Source organism: Octopus sinensis, linkage group LG1 (assembly GCF_006345805.1).
Source record: "Octopus sinensis linkage group LG1, ASM634580v1, whole genome shotgun sequence".
NCBI classification, from domain to species: domain Eukaryota; kingdom Metazoa; phylum Mollusca; class Cephalopoda; order Octopoda; family Octopodidae; genus Octopus; species Octopus sinensis.
The window spans coordinates 140,353,546-140,379,070 of NC_042997.1; the positions used below are offsets into that span (position 1 = coordinate 140,353,546).

At 36.3% G+C, this 25,525-nt stretch overlaps 2 protein-coding genes across 7 annotated transcripts in view; both read left to right on the top strand.

The window, feature by feature from the left end:
- LOC115214510 (RING-H2 finger protein ATL52-like) overlaps positions 1-732 on the top strand; it is a 53,388-nt gene extending 52,656 nt beyond the window's left edge. For all 4 annotated transcript variants that reach the window (XM_036505386.1, XM_029783724.2, XM_036505375.1 and 1 more), the window contains one exon: positions 580-732. In XM_036505386.1, coding sequence (XP_036361279.1) covers positions 580-618 — 39 coding nt within the window. In that variant the 3' untranslated portion in view covers positions 619-732. The remainder of the gene's footprint in view (positions 1-579) is intronic.
- A 19,206-nt stretch (positions 733-19,938) lies between these two features.
- LOC115219764 (large neutral amino acids transporter small subunit 2) overlaps positions 19,939-25,525 on the top strand; it is a 319,114-nt gene continuing 313,527 nt past the window's right edge. For 2 of the 3 annotated variants that reach the window (XM_029790012.2, XM_036505363.1), the window contains exon 1: positions 19,939-20,146. The gene's annotated coding sequence lies outside the window, so the exon portion shown is untranslated. Of the gene's footprint in view, positions 20,173-25,525 lie in introns of all 3 variants that reach the window. The other variant, XM_036505361.1, reaches the window with a different exon arrangement.

Here is a 25,525-nt window from a genome sequence, read left to right on the forward strand (position 1 = left end):
ATTTACAAATTATTTTTTAAATTTGAAAATATTTCTGTGGCGACGTAATGCTCAAAGCTCTACAATATGCAAGAGAGATTGTTCTTTTTCTGACAAATCAGTTATAAGCATAATAGAACAAAGCAGATTATTATATAGACATTAAAACAAAGGAATTAACTTTCTCGGGCATTTAAAAACTTCATATAAGGACAGGTAAGAGCGCATTTCGTTGAATACCGACAATGTTCTGTGTGAAATCTAAGTTGACTTCACTATGAGGTTCACTTTGCCGATCGTTTTATAAATTTGGACAAGACTTCTAGAAATTTAAAAATAAAGCTTGACGGGGAAACCAACATCAATTTAGCTGATGTCTGCCGCCATTGACTGATATAGTCAATATATCGGGTGGTAAACATTTACTTGGGCCTTCTGCTCTCTCAAGGCCGTTTATTTCTTTTGCGGCATTATGATTAGGCTTTGGTTCTAAACTGGAAATGTTAGCTAGGTGGTTCGAATCGAAGCAGAAACCTGTAACAATCGCAATCATTTGGATGATTCATAACGAATTCACGCTTTTTCTTTTTTCTTTTCCAGAAGAAACGAAACTGCCCAACTTGCCGATCGAAATGTTAATAACTTCGAACACTTGCGGAATATTAGATATTCTAATTCTCACGAACTTTTTATGATTTTGTTTTCGATGCTTTGTTGTAAATATTTTAAAATTTTCGAAATAAATTTCTTTTAATTTTATTAAACATTTTAGTTTTTAATACCAACAAACGCTGTATTTTTACCAAAAAGGTTATATTTATCCCCACTTAAAAGTGAATGTTAGAACACAAAACTGCGATAGTTACCATAATAGAACCTATCGTATGATTTTGTGATGCATATAAATACGTTTATATCGCTAGCGGGAGATAATTCTCCGTCATCGCCGCCGGGATTACAAGATCACGTGATTTAGGTCTTTTGTCCTTGTCGACAGACGCCCGAAATCTGAAGATTGCGATTTCACCGCCAGCAACATACATAGTCAGTGCCTAATCACATTAGTTTTACAAATAGCCATACGTAGGAGTGGCTGTGTGGTAAGTAGTTTGCTTACGAACCACTTGGTTCCGGGTTCAGTCCCACTGCGTGGCACTTTGGGCAAGTGTATTCTACTAAAGCCTCGAGCCGACCAAAGCCTTGTGAGTGGATTTGGTAGACGGAAACTGAAAGAAGCCCGTCGTATATATGTATATATGTGTATATGTTTGTGTCTGTGTTTGTCCCCCCAACATCGCTTGACAACCGATGCTGGTGTGTTTACGTCCCCGTAACTTAGCGGTTCGGCGAAAGGAACCGATAGAATAAGTACTAGGCTTACAAAAGAATAAGTTCCGGGGTCGAGTTGCTCGATTAAAGGCGGTGCTCCAGCATGGCCGCAGTCTAATGACTGAAACAAGAGTAAGTGAGCTTATTAAAAGTTGTAAATGCTTTGTAAATATTAAAATTTTCGAAGCGAACTTCTAATAATAAAGACATTTTTAATAGCGACAAGCTGTATTAACAAAAGGTAGGTTATCCCCACTTATAAGTAGATGTTAGAAGAAAATACTGCGGTAGTAATCATTAATAGAATCTCTTGAATTTTGTTCACAAGGATTCCAAGTCTCGAATATCTAAATGGTTGTATTTGGGGAGAGAGGAAGATGTCACGGTTTGAGCTTTCTATTAGTAACTAGACTACTCGTAACCCGTCGAGTTACCGGAAAACTCAGTTTCCCAGCGACGGAATTTTGTTTTGTGGAGTTTTCCGAGTAATTTCGCATTCTTTCAACAAATGTTACATCGAAATCACACGGAAACTGCTCCTTTCTCCAGAAAAAGGATTTGGCTATTTCTTGCACGCCCTGCTACCATGTAACAGGTTTTTCGGGTCATTTATCGCAAATAGCTGTTATGTGGTAGCAGGCCGTGCTAGAAATATCAGCCAAATATTTGGATGTGCGATACGTTGAATGCACTTGAAAAAAACCTATGGAAATGAAAAAAAAATTCATACCTAGTATACGAGCGGGTCTTTTACGAAATATTTACCGTATGTTTTAGTCATTTTTCACTTTCAACTATTTTAATATGGCAAAAATTTTGTAATGGTATTCACTTGAAAATAATGTAAAAACCTATGTTGAAAGAAAGCTAAGATATAAATACTGTACGAAGAACTTATATTTTGAAATCACATTCACTTAAAAATATTTCTGAATGATTAAAATATTGACAACATACCACCACTTTATCGTGTTACTACTGTATAAATCTGAGCTTTAGAAATGTATTTCTATTTTCGAAATCAGTGAATGTATTTCGCTTGAATTATGTTTACAGAGGTGGATGGGCATCGACAGCTAGCAAGCCAAACTAATCCAGACTGATGGGCAATGACTCAAACTAGTTCCTGGATACTGGTTTTGCTGGGTGGAGGTGCTTATCCTGTGTCCTTTGTAAACATAAGGACACATTAAATGTGTCATGGCTGACAGGAAGCGGTGCTTCCTTGGGCTAAATAGCAGTAGTACTCTTCCCTTTCATGGGACTGTCACATTAGTTGACAACATACCACCACTTTATCGTGTTATTACTGAATACATCTCAGAGATTTAGAAATGTATTTCGATTAAAAAGCGAAAATAGAAACATTTACTGTAAAAAAAAAAAAAAAAAAAAAAAAAAAAAAAAACCTAATCTAAAGGTAAGTTGCTTCCCTTTCAGAAGAATTTTCCCATTACGCACCGTTTTGGGTATTTATACCCAGAAAACAAGTATCTCAAGCAGTTGTCTGATTTACGCGAAACTTGTGTTATTCGGTTCGTATTCATATTTCAGGGGTACTTAATTCATAGTATTTTTCCCCATTATGCGCCTGTTTGGTTGGGTAACATCGCAAACAAGCAAGATTCAAGCTCACTTTTAATGTATTACAGACTAGCAGAGGCACCTGGCGTTGATTGGGAATGGAATTGTTCCTTATATATTAGGAAAAAGCAAAATCTCTTGTATAGAAATTTATTCTAAATTTTTTTTCTTTTTTAATTGAGATACATAAAATCAATTTTGAATTCATAGCACAAATCGTTTCTATTATGGGCACAAGGCCTGAAATTTGCGGGGAGCTAGATTCTTCTAGCTCACTGCCTTATTAATAATAATGAAAATAAAACGAATACAGGGCGGCGAGCTGGCAGAAACGTTAGCACGCCGGGCGAAATGCGTAGCTGTATTTCGTCTGCCGTTACGTTCAAATTCCGCCGAGGTCGACTTTGCCTTTCAACCTTTCGGGGTCGTTTAAATAAGTACTAGTTACGCACTGGGATCGATATAATCGACTTAATCCGTTTGTCTGTCCTTGTTTGTCCTCTGTGTTTAGCCCCTTGTGGGTAGTAAAGAAATAGAAATAAGTATTCCGTTTGTCTTTACGTTCAGAGTTCAAATTCCGCCGAGATCAGCTTTGTCTTACATTCTGTCGGGTCGATAAATTAAGTACCAGTTGCGTACTGGGTCATTCTAATCGACTAACCCCCTCCTCCAAAATTTCGGGCCTTGTGTATAGAGTAAAGAATAAAACGAATACAAAATTTACCATTTTTGGAAAGGGAGATAAATTCTTTTCTACTCCAGGCACAAAGCCCGAAATTTTGGGGGAGGGGGCCAGTCGATTAGATCGGTCCCTCAGTACGGAACTGGTACTTAATTTATAGACTCCGAAAGGATGAAAGGCAAGATCGGTCTCAGCGGAATTTGAACTCAGAACGTGAAGACAGACGAATTACCTATTTCTTTACTACCCACAAGGGGCTACACACAGAGAGGACAGACAAACGGATTAAGTCGATTACATCGACCCCAGTGCAAATTTGAACTGAGAAAGTAAAGTCGGACGCAATGCCGCTAAACATCTTGACCGGCGTGCTAAAGATTCTGCCAGCTCACCACATTATGACACTAATATAAAATCATGAAAATGTTGATTTAGAATAGTTGTATATGTAGTGGTTCACGTAGCAAATATTCGAACTTTGCTCTTGTTTCACTTTCCTCAACTTGTTCATTTTCGCGCATTTTTTCTGTGCCTGTTTTAGAACATGTCTATGGCGGGGTCATCGCTTGACACCCTTGTCCGCATTATTGGTAAATCTTCAACTGGCAGTTATATGATTCGAAAGCATTTTTATTCTACTACATTGTAGTACAAGAATCGTAGAGTATTTCCTTTTGCGTCACTCTAACGATTCTGCTAAACCACTGGCCGTTCATAGAATATAATAATGGTTTCTAATTTAGACATTAAGCTAGTAATTTTGTTAAGAGTTGGGTAGTCAATGTCATCGACTACAGTATTTGACCAGTACTCTATTTTATCAATCCCGGAGGGAGGAAAGGCAAGGATGGCCTCTACAGGATTTGAACACAAATCGTACAGCATACATTTTTTCCGGCGTTAAAGTGATTCTGGGTCCTTTTCCGTTTTCTTCCAACTACTTGAAAAAAATTCAATTCTTAGTGGCTTAAAAAATTCATTGGCTAAAAATACGTAACTTCAAATGTTTCTAACATTTTATGATAAATTTTCCAAAATAACTAATGCGATATTAGATATCCTGAAAATTTTCAGATTAAAATTTGTGGTTGACAGAAAACGAAAAAGATCCTCGTTCTGCTAATCCGCCGCCCGTAAGTATTATATAACGATTAGCCAGAAGCCATTGATAATAATCAGCCACTAGTAATGATAATTTACTAATGGCTAGCGTCAATATGAATCGAACTGGAAATATGGCTGTGTTGATGAGCCGTGAAATAACATACGTTTGTATATCTGGTAGATATTCGTTTGAGAAATAATTATATCCGATGAAGGTTTTCCTTTCACATTATAACACCATACTCCACTTCTGAGGGTTAAGTGTCATCGTTAGTGACATAACTTCGATCACGAGGTAGGCCTGGCAACACTTAAGCTTTTACACGACTGTTCTAACTACCGGGCGACTATAATTCTTCTCGTATAGAAGTAATCTCAGGTTGCTGAAAATTTGTAACTACATACGTTATAACCTTTATTAAAGAGATTTCTCAGTCAATCACAGCTATATTTCTACGTATTAATTTCCTTTTTGTCTTTGCTCAAACAAAAATGTGACCACGTGACCTTTTCTATCATTTTTTTAAACAACAGATAAACAATAAAACGCAAAGTAAAAATCACCTCTTTATTTTTTTCATTTGTTTTTCTAAACTACTCTTCTGCATGTTTCCCTAACAATATAATACAAATATTATCAACGTACTTCGGGAAGTAATACAAATTCAGCAAATTAAATTGATTTCTCGGAGGAGAAAAGAAAACATCACATACAGTAACATGAACTACTCGTAGTTTGGGGATTTGGAGAGAGCCGACATACTGTCAAATTAATCCGTTTGTTGGCGATGTTTGACTTCACATCCGATGTAGCTGTAATGTTGAAGGGAAAAATATTCTGGTGATAAAATGACCTCCAATTTGTCTAAACTTACAAATTTCCAAAGGTCAAAAGTGAAATTATCGAAAAACATATCAGTTTATGGCAAATGAAATTCTGAGAGAAACTGTGAATGTGGTGTTTCGGGGTTATTAAAGTGGAGCACTAAAAATATAAAAAAAATTTAACAACGGAAATAACAAAGCGGCAGCAATAATAAAACCTTTTACATAATAGCTATTGCATAACTCTAAGGATTAGAATTGGCATTACGGCATGAACGACGCATGTATATGTAAATACACACACACACGGACACATATATATAGGGAGAGTTTACGAAAAAAACAAAAGACGAAGACAGGTGGTGTAAAAAACAAACAGATGTATTAGTATAACGCCCAAGAATAGAAAAAGTATTTTACGTTTCGAGCCTACGCTCTTCTACAGAAAGGGACCCAGAAAAAACAAGGAGAGGAAAAAAAGGAGAGAAAAAAATGCGTGTGTGGGTACTATTATGTGTAAAAGATTGTTTCTGAAAAGTTTAATTGTAAGTATAGGTAAGTTTATTATATACTTGAATATGTTTATACTTATTTGTAAGACAAATTCTTGTGTGCATCGGTGTGAATGTTTGTGTGTGACTATATCTGTATGACTCTCTCCATTTAGAACTGATTATCGGAAGAAGGAGTACTCATATCATTGTATTTGACACGACCCGATACTTGCCTAAAGACCCTGTGCACCCAGGAGTGAATCTCAGAGTAGCAAGAGACTGATTTGACTGAAGTTATATATATATATATATTATATATAAGGGCTTAGTAAAATAAATTACTTTGCCACATACTGAACTCATTAGAAATAGCAGCTAAAGAAATTTCTTCAGCTATTTCTAATACTTAAAGAAGATCTCTCTCAGATATCTGAGAGAGATCTCTTTAAGTATTAGAAATAGCTGAAGAAATTTCTTTGCTGCTATTTCTAATGAGTTCAGTATGTGGCAAAGTAATTTATTTTACTAAGCCCTTATATATAATGTAATTTTTGAATTCGCCTAAAATGGTCCCTTTACATACTGAATACTTGGTGAAATTGATTAATAATTAATTAATTTTACCCTCAATTGTTGAAATTATATATATATATATATATATATATATTATATATATATATACATATATAAGTTAATCCAAACAAGAAAACACAGCAACGCGAGGACGTGGAACAAATAAAGTATTACTGGACGCTCAGGGAAGAAGGGGGGTTTAACGTTTCGAGCCTCGTTAGGGATTATAAAATCGGAGATCAACTGGAGTTATCGATTTATATATTAAGAGAAAATTCCGCAATATATAGGGATAAACAGTCCAATACTGTGTTATTTTTTCCCCCTGAAAAATCTAGTCCCCTCTATACCCTTATTTGTTTCCTCTCTCAATTTTATTCACTATATTCTACTTAAATGGTTATTTTATGTCTCTTAACACCTAAAAGTCTATTTTTCAAATATATCATAGTATTTTAGTAAGATTTCATTAGGTAATATCTCCGTCTGCCACTACCTCGGCGTCCTATCTTTCCTAACAACTTATTGTTTGTGTTATTTGAAAATACGATCCTCATTCATCTTATTTAGTTCGTTATTTACCACCAATATGTAAGCATTCGTCGTTTGAAAAACACAGCCCTGATGAAATCCGATCATATTGTGGGGGTTCTTTTACATCTATAACTCTTAACATGGTTCGAATCCTGATGATTTGAAGCACTGTTCACCTAGTGGCCAGACAGAAATATGTGTTGGTACTTTTTATGCTTATTTTTAATGAACATTTTGATCCTTTGAATCTTATATGAATTATATTGTTTGATATGTTTTCATCATGATACAAATAAAATTAAATGAGTATTCACTATATTTCTTCTTCATTTTCTCATATTAACATAACATAATATTGGAATAGATATAGCAATAAGAAAATGGAGGGGATCAAGAGTTGGTATTCATCAACTTATAGACATTATATTATGTCTATTTATCTATTTTTTAAAGAAGACAATTATAGCAATATACATACATGTATAACATATTATGCTTTACATATATAATATATAAAATATTTTATATTTTATATATTATATATGTAAAGCATAATGTTATACATGTATGCATATTGCTATAATTGTCTCTTTTAAAAAAATAGACATAATATAATGTCTATAAGTTGATGAATACGAACTCTTGATCCCCTCCATTTTCTTATTGCTATATAAATTAAGGGTAAAATAGCTTTTTACCCCCATCCATTTATTACACTCGGTAAAGTAATTGCCTTGCAATGAAAAAAACACTCGTGTATTAGTAACTAGGTATTCTACTGGATGGAAGCACTCCGTCGGTTACGATGATGAGGGTTCCGAATTAACGGAACAGCCTGCTCGTGAAATTAACGTGTAAGTGGCTGAGCACTCACAGACACGTGCACCCTTAACGTAGTTCTCGGGGATATTCAGCGTGACACAGAGAGTGACAAGGCCGGCCCCTTGAAATACAGGTACAACAGAAACAGGAAGTAAGAGTGAGAGAAAGTTGTGGTGAAAGAGTACAGCAGGCATCACCACCATCCCCTGACGGAGCCTCGTGGAGCTTTTAGGTGTTTTCGCTCAATAAACACTCACAACGCCCAGTCTGGGAATCGAAACCGCGATCCTATGACCACGAGTCCGCTGCCCTAACCACTGGGCCATTGCGCCTCCATGGGTATTCTACTAGCAGTATATTAGATAGACATTATCCCTTAGTTGGTTGGATTCACAACCTCTAACTCTCTTGGAGCTATATATATATATATATATATGTGTGTGTGTGTGTGTGTGTATGTGTATATATATATATATATTATATATATATATATATATATATATATATATATATATATATATATGAAAACCTCCTCGAGGAATGTGAAGACGCAGGCTAGAAAGCGGAACATTTTCCTATCGAAGTCGAATGTAGAGGGTTTGTTGGACACAGCGTGAGACGGCTGTTGTTATCGCTAGGCCTAACTTATCGTAAAGTCAATACCACCATGACTGATATCCAATCTACAGTGGAGAAGGCTAGCCACTGGATTTGGTTAAAAAGAGACGATGAGCGATGGCTAGAAGTATATTGAGTTTAACTTCATAACCAGCTGATCTAGCAAGCGGGGCCTCATATCAGTGAGGGGGGCCGGTGCGCATTGATGCCGTCGAGAGGTAGGCCCCGAAACGGCGCGCATTCTCTCCTGATGACCCCATACACTTGCTAGCTTCCGGTATATGGAGCTTTTAACTGGTAGCACTTGCATATGCAAGTTGTTTGCAAGACATAGGTTTGGCCAAAAGTCACCTGATAGAAAATCAAAACCATTTAATTCCAAGATTTATTTATGTTTTAACAACTGAGTGAATTTGATAAGAGCAGCTAAATATGAAACATCATAAAAATTGTTCAAATTGAAGTCCTTGAGCGACGTATTTTCCCACTCGAGTCAATACAGAATTACAGATAGTATTTATAGAACTTTGATTCACTGTCGGGTGACTTTTGGTCAACCCTGTATACACCCACCCACACACACACGCGCACGCACTTGGTGTCTCAGTTCTCAGTTTGAGGCTTTGACGCTCAGGAGAAATGGAAGATTCTTTGACGTTTCGAGTCTATGCTCTTCTACAGAAACGAATGAGGAAATAAAACAGAAGGATAGAGGGAGGAAAAACGGAGAGAAAAAATACCTGCCTGGATTAACAGTTGCACATGTCCTAGGAATACAAGCTCATTAATCTGGAGCTATCCCGATTTCTGTGACGTTTAAGCAATAAAAGCACACTATTTCACCGTGTATATCTTATATAGAGTAGCTTAAATTATTTCATATTCATGAAACGACATTGCACTTGCAATTGCGTAATCTCAATGTCTCCCCACCTTTTTCACTTAGCAGGCTGTCTCGGTACATGCCATATAATGGCTGACTGCAATATATGAGAAATTGTGAGAAAACGCAGTATCTGTGGGTAAGTGTTAATTTCTCTCTATATAAAGCTGAAGTTGTCTGTGTATGGTAGGTTTGGTAGTCTTCAACTAACACTATCTCCTCCGAGACCCTGCAGCGCAAGTTGACCAAAATTGAGAGTATGATAGAAGAAGGCTCGCTCTTCCTTTCGTAGAAGAAAAAATTCAAATCGGACCATGTTAACACCAAAAATTATTTACATCAAAAAGGTGCTTTTTTTTCTATGAAAATCCCTATTTTTTTACGATTTTTTGACTGTCGTGTCGCCATTTTTCGGTGCATTTCAACTAGAAAAATGTTCACTTGAAGAGAATAACAAGCTAAATAATGTGAAGTTTTTACTTTTCAAAAATTCCAATTCTAAAGGGTCGAAACAAACCCGAGCAACGCCGGGTTATACTGCTAGTATTGTGATAATGGCGGTAACTCACACTTACAGACACCTACATTGAGACAGGGAGAGTTCATAAGGTTATATGCTTCAGTCAACAACCATGTGTGTGAGTGTGTGTCTTTTTTTTTCTTTTACTTGTTTCAAACATTTGACTGCGGCCATGCTGGGGCACCGCCTTGAAGTGTTTTAGTCGACCAAATCGACACCAGGATATATTTTTTAAAGCCTGGTACTTATTTAAAATTTTATTTTTTGCCGAACCGCTAATTTTCGGGGATGTAAACACACGAACACCGGCTGCCAAGCGGTGGTGGTAATACAAGCACTTACATAAACACACACACTCACTCACACACATACACACACACACACACACAAACACACGCGCGCACACACACACACACACACACACACACACACACACACACATACACACACACACACACACACAATCTTTTATCTTTTATTTGTTTCAGTAATTAGACTGTGGCCATGCTGGGGCACCGCCTTGAAGAATTTTAGTCGAATGAATCGACTGCAGTACTCTTTAAAGCCTGGTACTTATTTTATCGGTTTCTTTTCGCTGAACCGCCAAGTTACGGAGACATAAATACCTGTTGTCAAGCGGTGGTGGGGACACACACACACATGTATATATATATATATATATATATATATATATTTAACCATCTCGCTACAGTCAAAAATTGTGAAGCATGACTGTCACCACTACTACATGAACCTGAAGATTGCATAATTTAATGCATGAAAGTACTAGTTCATTCAGAATGAACATTTAACATTCTATTATTCTATTTTATTATATTCTATTATCTTATATTATATCATTATAAGATTGTAAATAAAACGTGAAAATCAGACAAGGTTGGAATTCCTTTTTTTAATATATATATATATATATTATATATATATATATATTATATATATATATATATATATAGTAAATCCCCCTCACCCCCAAAAATGTACAAACACAAAAAAAAAACAACGTGCGAAGGTGGTGCATGCAAAGTTAATAGCAGACGCTCAGGGAAGGAAAGGAAGAAGGTTTAACGTTTCGAGCAACACTCTTCTTCAGAAACAGAGGAAAGTCCAATAGAAAGGAAAACGGAGAAAGAAAATCGCCAACGATTCACATGTGGTTACATTTTGAAATATATATATATATATATATATATATATTATATATATATATATATATATATATATATATATAATATATATATATATATATAAGCATGTAAATGTATATGACTGTATATACAGCTGTATATACTCGCAAGCGGATATGACGTGGTCTCTCGTACCCCGCTTTCGCTCATTTTAGATGTAAGCATAGACATCGTTTCGTTCCTGCTCCCCTTTAGCCCAGCGAAAAGATCAGAGATAGATTTAATTACTATTTCTAATAGGTGGAGTGACAATGTCGACATCCGTTATTTACTCAAGAGGGAGTGCTGGAAATAAATATCGAGTTTCCTGAACTGACACTTTAATCGTTATTTTGACAACATCGAAATTAGTGAAATTTTTCAGCTTGATTCACAGAGCCCGTATGTAAATAATCTTGACCTTTAACATTTAATGTTTGTACAGCATTTTTCTAAAAATTTATTTTTCTGTTTAATTTCATTTCAAATTGTAGCAGACTATTTTAAAAATAACGTCATTTAAAGGTCAGTAAAGTTCTTTTACGTTCAACCTTCCATGCATGTACATTTAAGTGTGCGCGTTCACATGTACGTTTAAACATATACTGTGTATGTGTGTGTATGTATGTACATATGTATGTATGTATGCATGCATGTATGTATGTGTGTATGTACACGCATACACACGTATATATAGAGGGTCCGAAAAATGTCTACACTCTTTAACGGCTGGTAATCCACTAAGTTTTCACTTCTTTTTAGATTTAACCCATTAGTAATAATGAAGGGGTGAGAATCAAATTCAGATTTAGCCTTGAACAAAATTTGAAAACGCAGTCGAATTGCAGTTTAAGAAGGGGCTTCAAATTGATCGAACAACGTGACTTACCATCACTCAGATCAGAGATAAGATTGATGCTGATGGAACTGTTCAGAACGTTCACAAGAAACGTTCCAGAAGTCCATGGACATCGACGAGCCTCACAAAGCAAAAACAAGTACAAGAAACGAATTGCCAGAAGAAAATCTACAGCAAGCGAGTTGCGAGATAGGTATTTCAGAGTCAAGCGGGTATTGCATTTTGAAGCGTCGCTATCATTGGAAAAGTTGCATTCGAAGAATAGCCCATTCTCTTAATGAAGACCGAAGAATGTAGTTTTGTAGGTGGTACTTGACAAAATGCATAGAAAACGTACACTTTCCATCAAGATTGTCTGAAGGGACGAAGCTCAATTAACTTTCACAGTTGCACCAACTAGAGACCTGAGAATCCGCATATTATGGAAGAGCATTATGTTAAAATCTAGTAGGAGTTACAGTATGGTGGGGCTTGCTACCAAAAGGGTTAACTGCCTTATTCATTTTTTACGGTACTAATATCGGTCCTATTTACTAAAACTTACTGCGGCAATCTGTCATGCGAAGATTCCAAGAGGTCTTTGAAGTTACGGAGTTTTCTTTCTAACAAGATGGGGTACCCACGCTGCCTCAGCAATGTAAGAGCCTTCTTTGATGAGGTTTTATAATACAAATGGATTGGATGAAGAGGTCCAATAGAATACCGTTTAGATTCACAGGACCTCACAACACTAGACTTTTTTTTATGGCGTTACGTATAATGTAAAATTAACGCCACAAATCCGGCAACACTCAACGAATTAAGGACGGCCGTTGAACAAGAATGCACACAAATACCGAATGAAATATTTTGCGATGTTTGCATTTCCATTGCTTCTCGTTATCAGCAGTGCCTGAACCAGTGTCTTCCCATGCTTGTTCTGGTAAATTTTGGTAGGATCCTTCTGTGCATCTAATCCAGTCTGCATTTTCATTGTATATCTTTTCATCGCTCTAAATACTTTACCAAAAGTTTTCAACTTCTTCAATGAGAGCAGGGTTTTTAACGGATATTTTCTCCTTCCCTATTTCTCTGTCGAATGTTTTCGCATTAGATGCGAACAGCCTATTTTGCTTGTAAAACAGGTTTCTCTTCTCAAATCTTCGTATAATTCGAGCTTTTGCTTGGACTTTTTGTTGCAGTGTTTCTTTGTTGAAAGCAGTTCTTCTCTTGGTGAGAATCTATATTTTCTCTCATCATCTTTCTTCCTTTTCTGGACCTTACATAGTTTCCACAAATTAGTTAATTTAATATTGATATTTCACTTCTCATTATTTCAATCTCTTTTTCAATTTTAACACTCCAGTTTTGAATTCTTCCCAGGTTTCTACTTCTTTGTTTTTTTTCGGAGGTATATATACAACTGGTTTCAATTGTCTTAGCAGATGCGTAAATAATTTTATTTAACTCATTGAGATCATGTTTTAGTTCTTGTATGATTTCTTTTATTACATAATTGCCAATTTTAATTAAAAAAAATTTTGGATTGCATTTAAGAATTTATGAAGTTCTTCTCTATCATGCATATTGGTATGTTTTACAACTGCAAGCATATTCAGGATTTTCTGCTTCATTTCAATCATAGACTCTCTCTGTTATTCAAATACTGTTTCTTTGCCAGTTTCCTCGCTGTTGTTTACATGTTTGTATTTGGAGAAGAGTTTGTGCTAGTGGATGACTTTTCGACTCCAGGCTGGCTCACTTCTGGGGGACGCGCATCTAGATTAATCATAGATCAAGCGATTTGGTGTACTGTCGTAGTTTTCCTTTTTGTTTGTAAGGTATATTTTTGCTACATTGAAATTGTTAGTGTTAAGCCTTGTGTGGCAGATATAGAGATGCTTGTTGTCTCTGCCACTATTATCAACTTCGCCAGTATTACCGTTACAATTACTTTAACCTTGCCATTACAGCAGCAGTGTCCATCGTTAGTTAGCACCAAAACTGTCTTGGCCTGTATCGTTGCGGTCAACCTTTGTGGAAATGCCAACAGTATAGCCGTTACCATCGTTGTTATGAACTGCTGAAGAATTTAGTTAAATCTGTCAGTTTTGCTCTTACTACTGTGTAGTATTATTAAATGTTGTTTAGTTTCGACTTTTGCCTTGTACTTAAAAGGATCATAAATACGTAAGGGTTGGTGGTGGTGGTGGAAGTTAGTAGGAGGAAGAGAAGAAGCTTGGTGGACACAGCCAAATACCACCAGTCTGTAAATAGATTCATCAGATGGTGACAAGGAGATCAACAATGGGGCTTTGTATTCCTCTTTGATCAAAAAACAAAAGGAGTGTCACTGCCTTGCGGTCAGAAAAATCAAATACGTGTTTACTACCACTCTCGTACAATGTTCCACATTATGTGCTTAATTTCCCCTTCGGTTCTTAGGGCTGCTATTACTGTGTCCTCGAACGGTTCGCCATTTCTGGGTATTAACCTGGACACACCGCCAGTATGTCCTAGCTTTTTCGAAGGTAAATATTCTATTGCGTAGTCGCAGTTTAATAGTATGGTGCCCCATCGCTGCAACCCGTTTGCTGTATGTACTAGGATTCATTGGATACATAAATCGTTAGCAACGGGCAATAGTTGTTTGTAGTCAAAACCGTCTACCAAGTATAAACCTGTGGAACTTTTTATGCTAAATATAATCGCTATTGCTTCTTTTTCAATCTGGCTATAATTTTTTCCTGCAGGCTATAGCGTCCTTGACGCGTAAGTTATGGCTACCATCTTCCCATTTGTGTAGGAGTACGGCACCTGCCCCGTACTAACTAGCATCTATTGCCAGTATCGTTGCCAATCGAAGTTTATAAGTGACAAGTCTGAAGTTAACATACTTTTTAGTTCCACAAATGCCTTTTGACATTTTTCTGACCAAAACCATTTGGCATTCTATTTTAACAACTCGTTTAATGGAGCCCTTGTGTTGTGTATGTTCGGGATATATACTTGATAATAGTTTACCAAGCTTAAAAATGCTTGTAACAATTTGGGATCTTTTCTAAAAGAAGGCCAGTTTTTTTCTAGTTAACTAAATAATTTGAAACTTCGTATACTGGTAGAATGTGTCAAAAGAAAACATTAATTTCAATTAGTTTTTTGGAGAAAAATGTATTTTCTAACTTTTACGTAGTTTAATTCTTCGAATTTTAAATAATAGTATTCTCTCTTTTCACCTCAATTCATTTACTGCCGTGTTATTCATCTTTATCAGTCTTCTGTTTTCTGTCTTCAAAGGCTTGTTTATTTCATGTGTATGTGTTGGGCGACGAAATTCATCGATTTAAGAGATACACAACACACGCACACATACACAACAAAAAGACACACACACACACACACGCACACATACACAACAAAAAGACACACACACACACACACACACATGAAGGTCGGCTTGCGGTATACGGATGTCCTGAATCCATACTTGGTGCGTGTTATTAATACGTCCAGGAATGCTAGCTGATTGACTTTTTCTTTTTCCATTGTCAACTGTATGGATGGCTTTATTGAGTTCTCATGATCTAACAGCACTTGGACATCTTCCTGGTGGGGCCAGAGTATGAAGGTGTCATCAACATATCACAGCCAAAGGGTTGGTTTTAGTGGTGTTGATCTTAAAACCAAATTCTCAAAGTATTCCATGTATATGTTGGCTATTATCGGTGATAATGGCGAACCCATAGCTAAACCCTCTTCTTATCGATATATATCAGTGTCCATACTGAAAGTAGGTAGTTTCTACACAGAAGGTCAACATTTCTATAAAGAAAGTTTCTTATTGGTATACTAGTGCGTTCTTTTAGATGGGTGTCTGTCACTAGTTTTTCTTGATTCACCGATAATGCTTCACCAGTTGGGACTTTGGTGAACAGACTTATCACATCAAGACTCACCATCTGGTTGGATTCAATGGGGGTATCCTTGATCAATTCTGTGAAGTGGGTAGAATTCTTCACGCACGATGTTGACTTTCCTGCTAATGGACTGATCATATCCACCAGGAAGCGGCTCAGTGGATGACAAGCAGCATATTGTCCGACCTGCTAACAATCCTGTCAGCTTGCCGCTGTTGTGGGTAGCCAATATTACTGTACGTATAAGGGCAGTGAGCTGGAGAATCGTTATCACGCCAGGCAAAATGCTTAGCACCATTTCGTGTGTCTTCATGTTCTGAGTTCAGATTCCGCCGATATCGACTTTGCCTTTTATGTTTTGGGGTTCGATATCATAAATACCAGTTGAATACTGGGGTCGAGATAATCGACTCACCCACTTCACCGAAATTACTGATCTTGCGCCAAAATTTAAAGTCAATATTATTGTACATATTAGGGCGGCAAACTGGCAGAATCGTTAGCACGCCGGGAAAAATGCTTAGCGACATTTTGTCCGTCTTTACGCTCTGAGTCCAACTTCCGCCGAGGTTGACTTACCTTTATATTCTTTCGGGGTCGATAAAACAAGTATCAATTGAGCCCCAGGGTCGAGTACTCAACTCATCCATTGCTCCAAAAAATCTATAAGAAACTCCCATATTTTTATAACTTAATTTTTTGACAAAATAGGGTTCCTTATACACATTAAAATACGGTGTACACACACACATATAAGTAGTGAGGAAAGGCAAACAATTATGCAAGGCAGTACAAGGGTATTTAATTCAATCTAAATTTTGCTACATAACGAATGGTAAAAATAGTAAAAGAGATCTCTGACAGCTATACCTATACCTACTGGCTCAGAGGGGAACTACTTTTAGCCGCTTTTGAATAGAACAATCACCACAGCTTCAACTGTTGTGCTAAAATTTGAAATTAATGTTCCCATACATGTATTCGTGTCAATCACGACCTTCAAAAGTCAATTAGTGTATTGTTCAAGCAATGGGAAGGGCGTACAACAAAATTTGTTTTTAGTTGCAAAGTGAAAGTGAAATTATAAAACACGAGCAAAATACACGGGAACGCGCAAACGGTCACACACATACACATTCACATACACATACGCTAACAACAGACCTTTCTACAGAGAGAGAGAGAGAGAGAGAGAGGGAGAGTGAGAGTGAGAGTGAGAGAGAGAGGGAGAGAGAGAGGGAGAGAGAGAGGTATGAGGTGCAAGACAATTTTTCCAGTTTACGATCACATTTTAGCATACGTGTGTATGTATGTATGTATGTATGTATGTATGTATGTATGCATACATACCTACACACACACACACACACACACACACACACACACACACATATATATATATATATATATATGCTTGTACATGCATATACATACGTACATACATACATACATACATACATATATATCTCTTATTATAAAAGGCAGATTTTATCTGCCTCCCTTTGTCACTTATAGAAATTTACAATATAGGATTTCTTCAATTACAATTTACCTAGCATTTTTAAGAGTAGAATGCATCGGGTCATGCCAGGTCCAGTTTTTAAAATTTAAACTCCAATTAAGCAAAATTTACAGAAAACTCACATTCTGGTGTGTATGTCAAATGCTTTTCTTAGTCTGGTTTACAGCACACGCAAACGCACACACACAGTGTGCAACGAATAAAATGAAACTAATTCACTGTGAGTGTGTTGACAGGTAGACAAAAGAATGCGATGGCGATGGGGATGGCGATGTAATATTTGTTTCTGTCTATCACGCTGATAGATACATGAGTAAAATGTATGGCAAGCTAAGAGATGAGAGTGAGTGAAAATGTTCTTGGAAGAGAGTAAATAGCGAGAGTGATTTGAGGAAGACTTTACATTAAATAACCGTAGTGGCTTGTATATATATATATATATACATATATAAGACAGTAAGGTGTGATTTGAAGGAGATTTGGCTGCTATTTCTACCATGTCTAGCTGCCATGTAGGGGTCTCCCTCATAGGCTCATACATACATATATACATAGATAAGACAGTAAGGTGTGATTTGGGGGAAATTTGGCTGCTATTTCTACCAGGTCTTGCTACCATGTAGAGGTCCCCCTCATTGGCTCATATATATATATACATACATAAGACAGTAAGGTGTGATTTGAGGGAGATTTGGCTGCTGTTTCTACCAGGTCTGTTAGGCCTTCTCATGTAAACTCAAGCTTTCTCATGCCTTGAACATAAGACCAAAGCAGAGAATGTATTCTTTTATTCTTCTGCTTTTTCCAGCCATTGGTCTGTGGCCATGCTGGGGCAATGCCTTGAAGAATTGTAGTTTAATGAATCAACTCCAGTTTTATTTTTGTAAGCATTGTACTTATTCTATCTGTTTCCTTTGTCAAACCACTAGGTGACAGGGATGTAAACAAACCAACATTCGTTGTCAAACAGTGGTGGAGGACAATCACAAGCACAGACACGCACACACACACACATACATGCATACACATATACACACATACATACATACATACATACATACATACATACATACATACATACATACATACATACATACATATATATGTGTGTATATATATATTGCAGCGTGGAAGGTGTTTGTAAGCCATTTAAGAAACACACAAAAACCGTTAGATTCACTTCAACATTTAAATTTAATTTGCCAAAATATTTTCCTCGCTTTGAGACCGCGACCTGTTCACTGACAAAAATATCGTGCTAACAGGTCGCAGTCTCAAAGCGACGAAAATATTTTGCCAAATTAAATTTAATGTTGAAGTGAATCTAACGGTTTTTGTGTGTTTCTTAAATGGCTTATAAACACCTTCAACGCTGCAACTGTTTTCGTTCCAGCACACGATCTCAGATCAAGTCACTGCTATGCAAGTACATCTCTGTAACTATATATATATTATATATATATATATATATATATATATATATATATATATATATATATATATATATTATATATATATATATATATATATATATGTATATTGGTAAAAACAGTAAGATAACAAAAGAAAGAAAGAGACCTCAATATTATGTAAATAGAGGAAATCTTTATATATAAAAGTGAGGTTGTGTGTCTGTCTCCTACGATTTAGATTCCTAACTACTCCCACATTTTGCGGTGCAGTTTAACCAAAACCGGGTATCTTATAGTCGTGATTCATATCGAGACCGTCTGGGTATTAGCGCGCGTCTACGATGAGTCTACGATTAAAAAAAAAAATTACTATCAATTTTTCCCATTTTTAATCCATTTTTGACATATATAAGGGAAGTAACTCTCTAAAATATATTATTAAATCTCAGAACGTAAAAAGCTACAGTAACACCCCTTCCCCTTTGTGGTTAGCCATATTGAGATGGCTATTATACTTTACATCTCTAAAAATGCTTATATAATTATTTCCCTTACAAACCCGAGCAACGCCGGGCGATACTGCTAGTATATATATATATATATATATATATATGTATATATATATGTATATATATATATATACGCATATACATGCTTATGTATTTTTTATATTTTATACATGCATACAAACGTACACGTGGACGCACATGTATGCATACACGTACTCACAAATGCTTACTTACGTATGTACTATAGTCTCTTGTTTACAGAAAGTTGTCAACGAGCAACAAATGTCAAGACATATACCCACAAACATACACACACACACACACACACACACACACACACACACACATATTTATATATGTATGTGTGTGTGTGTGTATTCACACGCATGCACACGCACATACACATATTGGCATTCATTTGTACATGTATAGTATATGTTGTGTGTGGGTTGTATGTTTGGGCTAATGTGTGTGTATGTGTGTGTGTGTGAGTGAGTGAATGAGTCTGTATGCGTATATGAGTGTGTGTATATGTGTACGCATGTGTGTGTATGTGTGTATGAGTGGGTTCCCGTGAACTTATATAAAACGAGAGATAAATCTGAAATCTTAAATATATTTCGATCCTTCAGCAAGGGAGATCATCGATATCACAGTACACTTCGATCCACAAAAAGAAAATAGAAGTACATCAATAAATAACTTAACCAGATCGACTTGAAAGACTCTATTATATGTACTTTTGAACAATCTGAATCAATCAATAGAGTTACCCTACTGAAATCGATTAGCAGTAAGCAGTCTAAATTAATCGAAGGTATGGAAATATTTCCTTTATAGCAAGTAAAAATTATAATTTGTGATTTTCATTGATGTTTTTTTCCATTTATTTTATTCTGTGTTGTTTTACACTTTCCTCTGTTGATTTGTCAGAAATGAGTTATTAATAAATAACAGGATTACATGCATACATACATACGTACGTACATAAATATATAGATATACATACACTTACATATGTACATATACACACACATAACTATGTGTGTGCATATATAGATACCGTATTTTAACGTGTATAATGAATCCTCGTGTATAAGGAACCCTCTAATTTTGGAGGATTAAAATTTGGAAAAAAGGTTTTGCAAGGGATTATAATACTAGCCATCTATAAGAAACTCCCATATTTTTATAACTTAATATTTTGACAAAATAGGGTTCCTTATCCACGTTAAAATACTGTGTACACACACACATATAAGTAGTGAGGAAAGGCAAACAATTATGCAAGGCAGTATAAGGGTATTATATTCAATCTAAATTTTGCTACATAACGAATGGTAAAAATAGTAAAAGAGATCTCTGACAGCTATACCTATACCTACTGGCTCAGAGGGGAGCTACATTTAGCCACTTTTGAATAGAACAATCACCACAGCTTCAACTGTTGTTGAAACTAGAATTTTTGTTGCGTACCTATTTGAGTACTCAGAACACATACCTATTAGTTTGAGTCATTCAGACAAAATCTCCTCATATCCTCTATCCTCTACATCTACACTATAATGGAGAAAGCTGCTAATTCATTAGGTATTTAACGATTACTAAAAGTACTAAAAAAAAGCAATATTAAAAGTTTGACCGTCTGGAAATATTCTTATAAATTCATGTTCTAAGAAATTGCCTTTAATTTGGATTTCTGAAGTTTATTGAATTTATTAAACTCCAAATCTCGCAAATTTAAATATTCATTGCATTCACTGCATCCAATTCTTCATAAATTTAAATATTCATTGCGTTTTTATTTGCAACAGTCTCTCATTCTCGCTAGCCTCTATTTCCATTAATAATAATTTAATAATAGCTATACAACTTTGATACGAGGCACAATTTCAAGAATATCATCAGTTTCTAGAGTTTGTTAAATTAATGTTTTTGATAAAATGATAATTCTTTAATATACCGGTATAATTATTTTTTCTCTAAATGAAGAAATGATTTTGTTGGTATGGCTGCTTGGAACGCTATAAGTCTTACAATAGTAGCTACATGATCGCTGCTATTTGTAGCACGCTAAACACGATAGCTTTTAATGAGCTTTCATTTATATGGTTTTCATTCAATGTTCGCAATGTTCTACCCCCACTTTCTCTCTCTCTCACACACACAAACACATTCACAATGTCTCTCTAATATAAACACGCACGCTCGCTCCGGGTTTGATTTCGTTATTACACATATATCACATTTGAATTTCGCAATTCAACATGAGACGTCCAAAAAATATGCGATTGCAAAAGAAAATTTAGCCTCAAATCCACAACGGCAGAGAGAAAGACAGGCAACTGGATCAGATGAAACCAGGGCAAAGCGTCTGAAACAGATGTCTGAATATGCACGGAGACGTAGACATGATTCTGTTTCCGTTACACATGACCGACTAGTTAGGGTATCTCGAGAAGAGAGTATTCTATTTCAAAATAATGGTGTCAGATCACAAATTGTTGATACAACACTAAAGAGATCTTTTCTTTGGGGTCATGTGGAAGTAGTGGAGTTGACAACCAATCTAAGACTTCTTACAGAAGGTCATTCTGATGAAAGAGAGTTTGCTAATTATCTTCTTGATAGGAAATGGTGACATTTCTGTTGAACAAAGCCTAGGTGAATTAAAAATCAAACTACCCAATGACCTTTGCCTTGATTTTGTATATGCTGACCTCAAAAATAACTTCACAAACCTTGTATGGCTTGCAAATAGAAACATTGTTGCTCCAACAAATGAAGCAGCACAATTTGTGAATGATTTTCTGTTGACCAGGATCCCAGGGTGAACTAAAAATATACAGAAGGTCAGATACAGTTGATAATGAAACTCTGTACCTAATTGAGTTCAAAAAACCTATACCATCAGGGTTTCCACCACACATTCTCAAATCGAAGAAAAATTGCTGCATAATGTTTCTGAGATATTTAGATGTTACTAATGGACATTGCAATGGCACACGCTACATCATTGTCAGTTTACATGATCATGTTATTGAGGCTGAAGTTGCCTCTCGTCCTTATGCAGGATCATCTATGCTAATCCCAAGAATACCTCATGTATCTTAAGAAATGGAATTTCCATTCATATTTACACGCAAGCAATTTCCTGTCAAGCCAACTTTTGCTTTGACGTGCAACAAGGCACAAACACAGACATTTGAACAAATTGGAATATATCTTCCGACACAATTTTTCTTACATAGTCAGCTGTATGTTGCATTATCTAGAGTACGAAAGAAGGCTAATGTAAAAAATATTGGCTGAGAGAAATGAAACAGTATGATTACTGACAATTGTGTCTACAAGGAGATAATACTTTGAAGCAAAATATGCTTTTTAGCAAGTTTCAGTAAATAGAATTAACACATAAACTTTAAGTAAAGTAACATATATTTGTGAGGAATTGAATTGTTTTGTCATATTTCGACACATGCCGGATGAATGATATTGTTATGCTGGATCATTTTAAATTTGGGTACATTTGAAAATGTAAGGAAACGCCATTCCCATATGTTCTCACAGCACTAGACATTTGTGTTCGTATGACCGTCCGTCTGTCTGTCTGTCTGTCTGTCTATGCACACCTATGTAAGTTCTATCAATTACTAATGATAAATATATATAACAGATTCACTCAGCTATATATCCACATATAAGATTCTGTGATATATGTTAGTTAGCCACACCCTCCATAATAGCCATATTATAGGTTTGACTCTCTGGAAAAGTTTAATAAATTCCTCTATTAATATATATCGATAAAAAGGCGCTTTCGGAGCGTCTGTTATTATTTACTGTCACAAATTTAAATATTTGTTGTCAAACTTTACGTTCACTGCGGTGTAAGTTTTAACATTTGATAAACAATATTAATATGTTCTGGCAAAATTTTTCGTTTTCATTTGCAACATTCTCTCTCTCGCACCGCTAATTGTTTTAATTAATAACAATATATTCATTGCAATTTTTTCATTTCAAGTTTTATTTCGTTATTTCAGACGAGGAAATCAAGTATTTTGTTGACTTAAATTCGCTGCGAAAATGCCCTCTGTTTTTTTTTTTTATTTATACATACTGAAAATAAATTATATTGGACAACTTATTAAAACTTACTGAAGCTTCGAACTCATGTGACTTATTTCTTTCCCGTCGTTATCTAAGAATTAGCGAGTGAATTTGCTGCTATGGCTATTGATACGCTATATGTATAGAACTATCTTGACGTTTGCTTAAAAAAAGCGAGATTATGACTGTGATAAACTAATGAAAGCAATATTTACTAAGTGAACATTATAATACGCGAAAATAATTAGAGTTAAAATATCATAATAATTATTAGAATTGGGAATCAAATGTGGAAATATTATCGAGTTGCTAGCAGAAAACCGCCTGGAGGGTGGTCCTTTTACTGGTATATATAAAAATATGTATGTCTGTAATATATATATCAGCCACACACACACACTACATTTTACAATCACAAGGTTCTGGATTCGATCCCGCACCGTGGTGTCTTGAACAATTGTGTTTTTCTTCAGCCTCGAGATAAATCGAGTCAAATCTTGTGAGTGAAAGTGGAAGGTGGAAACTTTAGAGAATTCTATCGAATAAAATGCATCTCTAATTCAAAGGACAAGTTTTGATAGATACTGCGACACGCTGACTCTGTCTGAAAACTGTGTTATGGGGTTAAGGGTCCAAGTGTCGGTGGAATACTCTGTCGCATTTATTTTAATTTAATGAGCAGATAGTTCGCTCTATCTCTCTGTTTGTCAGTATGTGCTTATATATATATATATATATTATATATATATATATATATATATATATATACTAGCAGCATAGCCCGGCGTTGCCCGGGTATGTAAGAGCCCCTAGTAGGCAACTACTAATCCTAATCTAGTCCTTTCCCTCTAGGGAACGAAGGCGCATGTGTAGGTTGCAATGTCTTCTCTTCACTCGAATACTTCTGTGTATACGATGTTCCTAGCTGTCCCTTTGGGCGAAAACATGAAAACATCATTGCGCCTCCCAACGCGTGAACAGCCCACGTAGAGTTGACCATGGGCGAAGCACTGTTCGCCCAACTGTAACCCAGCGACTTGTAGCGTTTGGCCTTGGGATTTATTGATGGACATTGCGAAGCAGGATGGAGTTGAGAGTTAAAAAGGTCGAGTTGCGTCCCTAGACAATCTATGGTTTGTGTTTCTGATTCTCGACCCCATGTCGAATTTATCGATTTTTTTCAGAACTGGGGGAACTTTTCAAAATTTTCGCTGCGTCAGTTTTGAATTATGACATTGGGCTATGTGTGTGTCAAGTTTCATCAGAATCGGTTGAAAGCCGTGGTCAGGGTGAGGGTACAACCTAACAGACACACAGACACGCAGACAGACAAACTGCCGTTTATATATAGAGAGAGATAAATTTTTTACATTTTTTTCAGTTTCAGCTCAAAGGTGTGGCCATGCTGGAGCACCACCGTCTTGCTACACTGTTAATAGTGAGAGCCTCCTCTGAGGTATTTGATGAATAAGGGATTTTGATGTTGCTGCCTTCATTTACGCCTCCTGTCGTGAGGTAGGTTCATCAGGGACTCTCGACGGAAATAGATCCATTTTTAATTTGAAAACACCTACACCCAATTTGTGTAGGTCGCTCAGGCTCTTTGGAAGAATATTAAAAAGCCGTGAGCCCCTGATAACCACGTTGTTGCAGTAACCGGTCCTGAAGCACAACAGCATTGCCAAGGTCTTTGGCACTGTGCAGTGGCGACCCGTTCTGGCATTTGTGGAGCTTTCTATGCCAAAATTTGGCGCAATCCCTTCCAGTATCTTCCAGATGTATATTACTGCATCTCTCTCCCTCACTCTTTCGCTCCAGGTAGTAGAGTCTTAGCTGTTTCAGCCTTTCTCAGTAGCTGAGCTGTTGCAATGAGACGATCTTCTTTGTGAAGCTTCGCTGGATTGCTTCAAGGTCCGCTGTTAATTTTACACTGTGGAGTGACCATAGATGGGAGCAGTAGTTCAGGCGGGGGGGGGGGGATGAATGTCCTCCAGACGACCATCATACTTTCCTTCTCTCTGGTTGTGAAGGTTCTCAGGATCCAACCAGCCAGCCGTCTGCACTTTGTTGCCATCATGGTGAT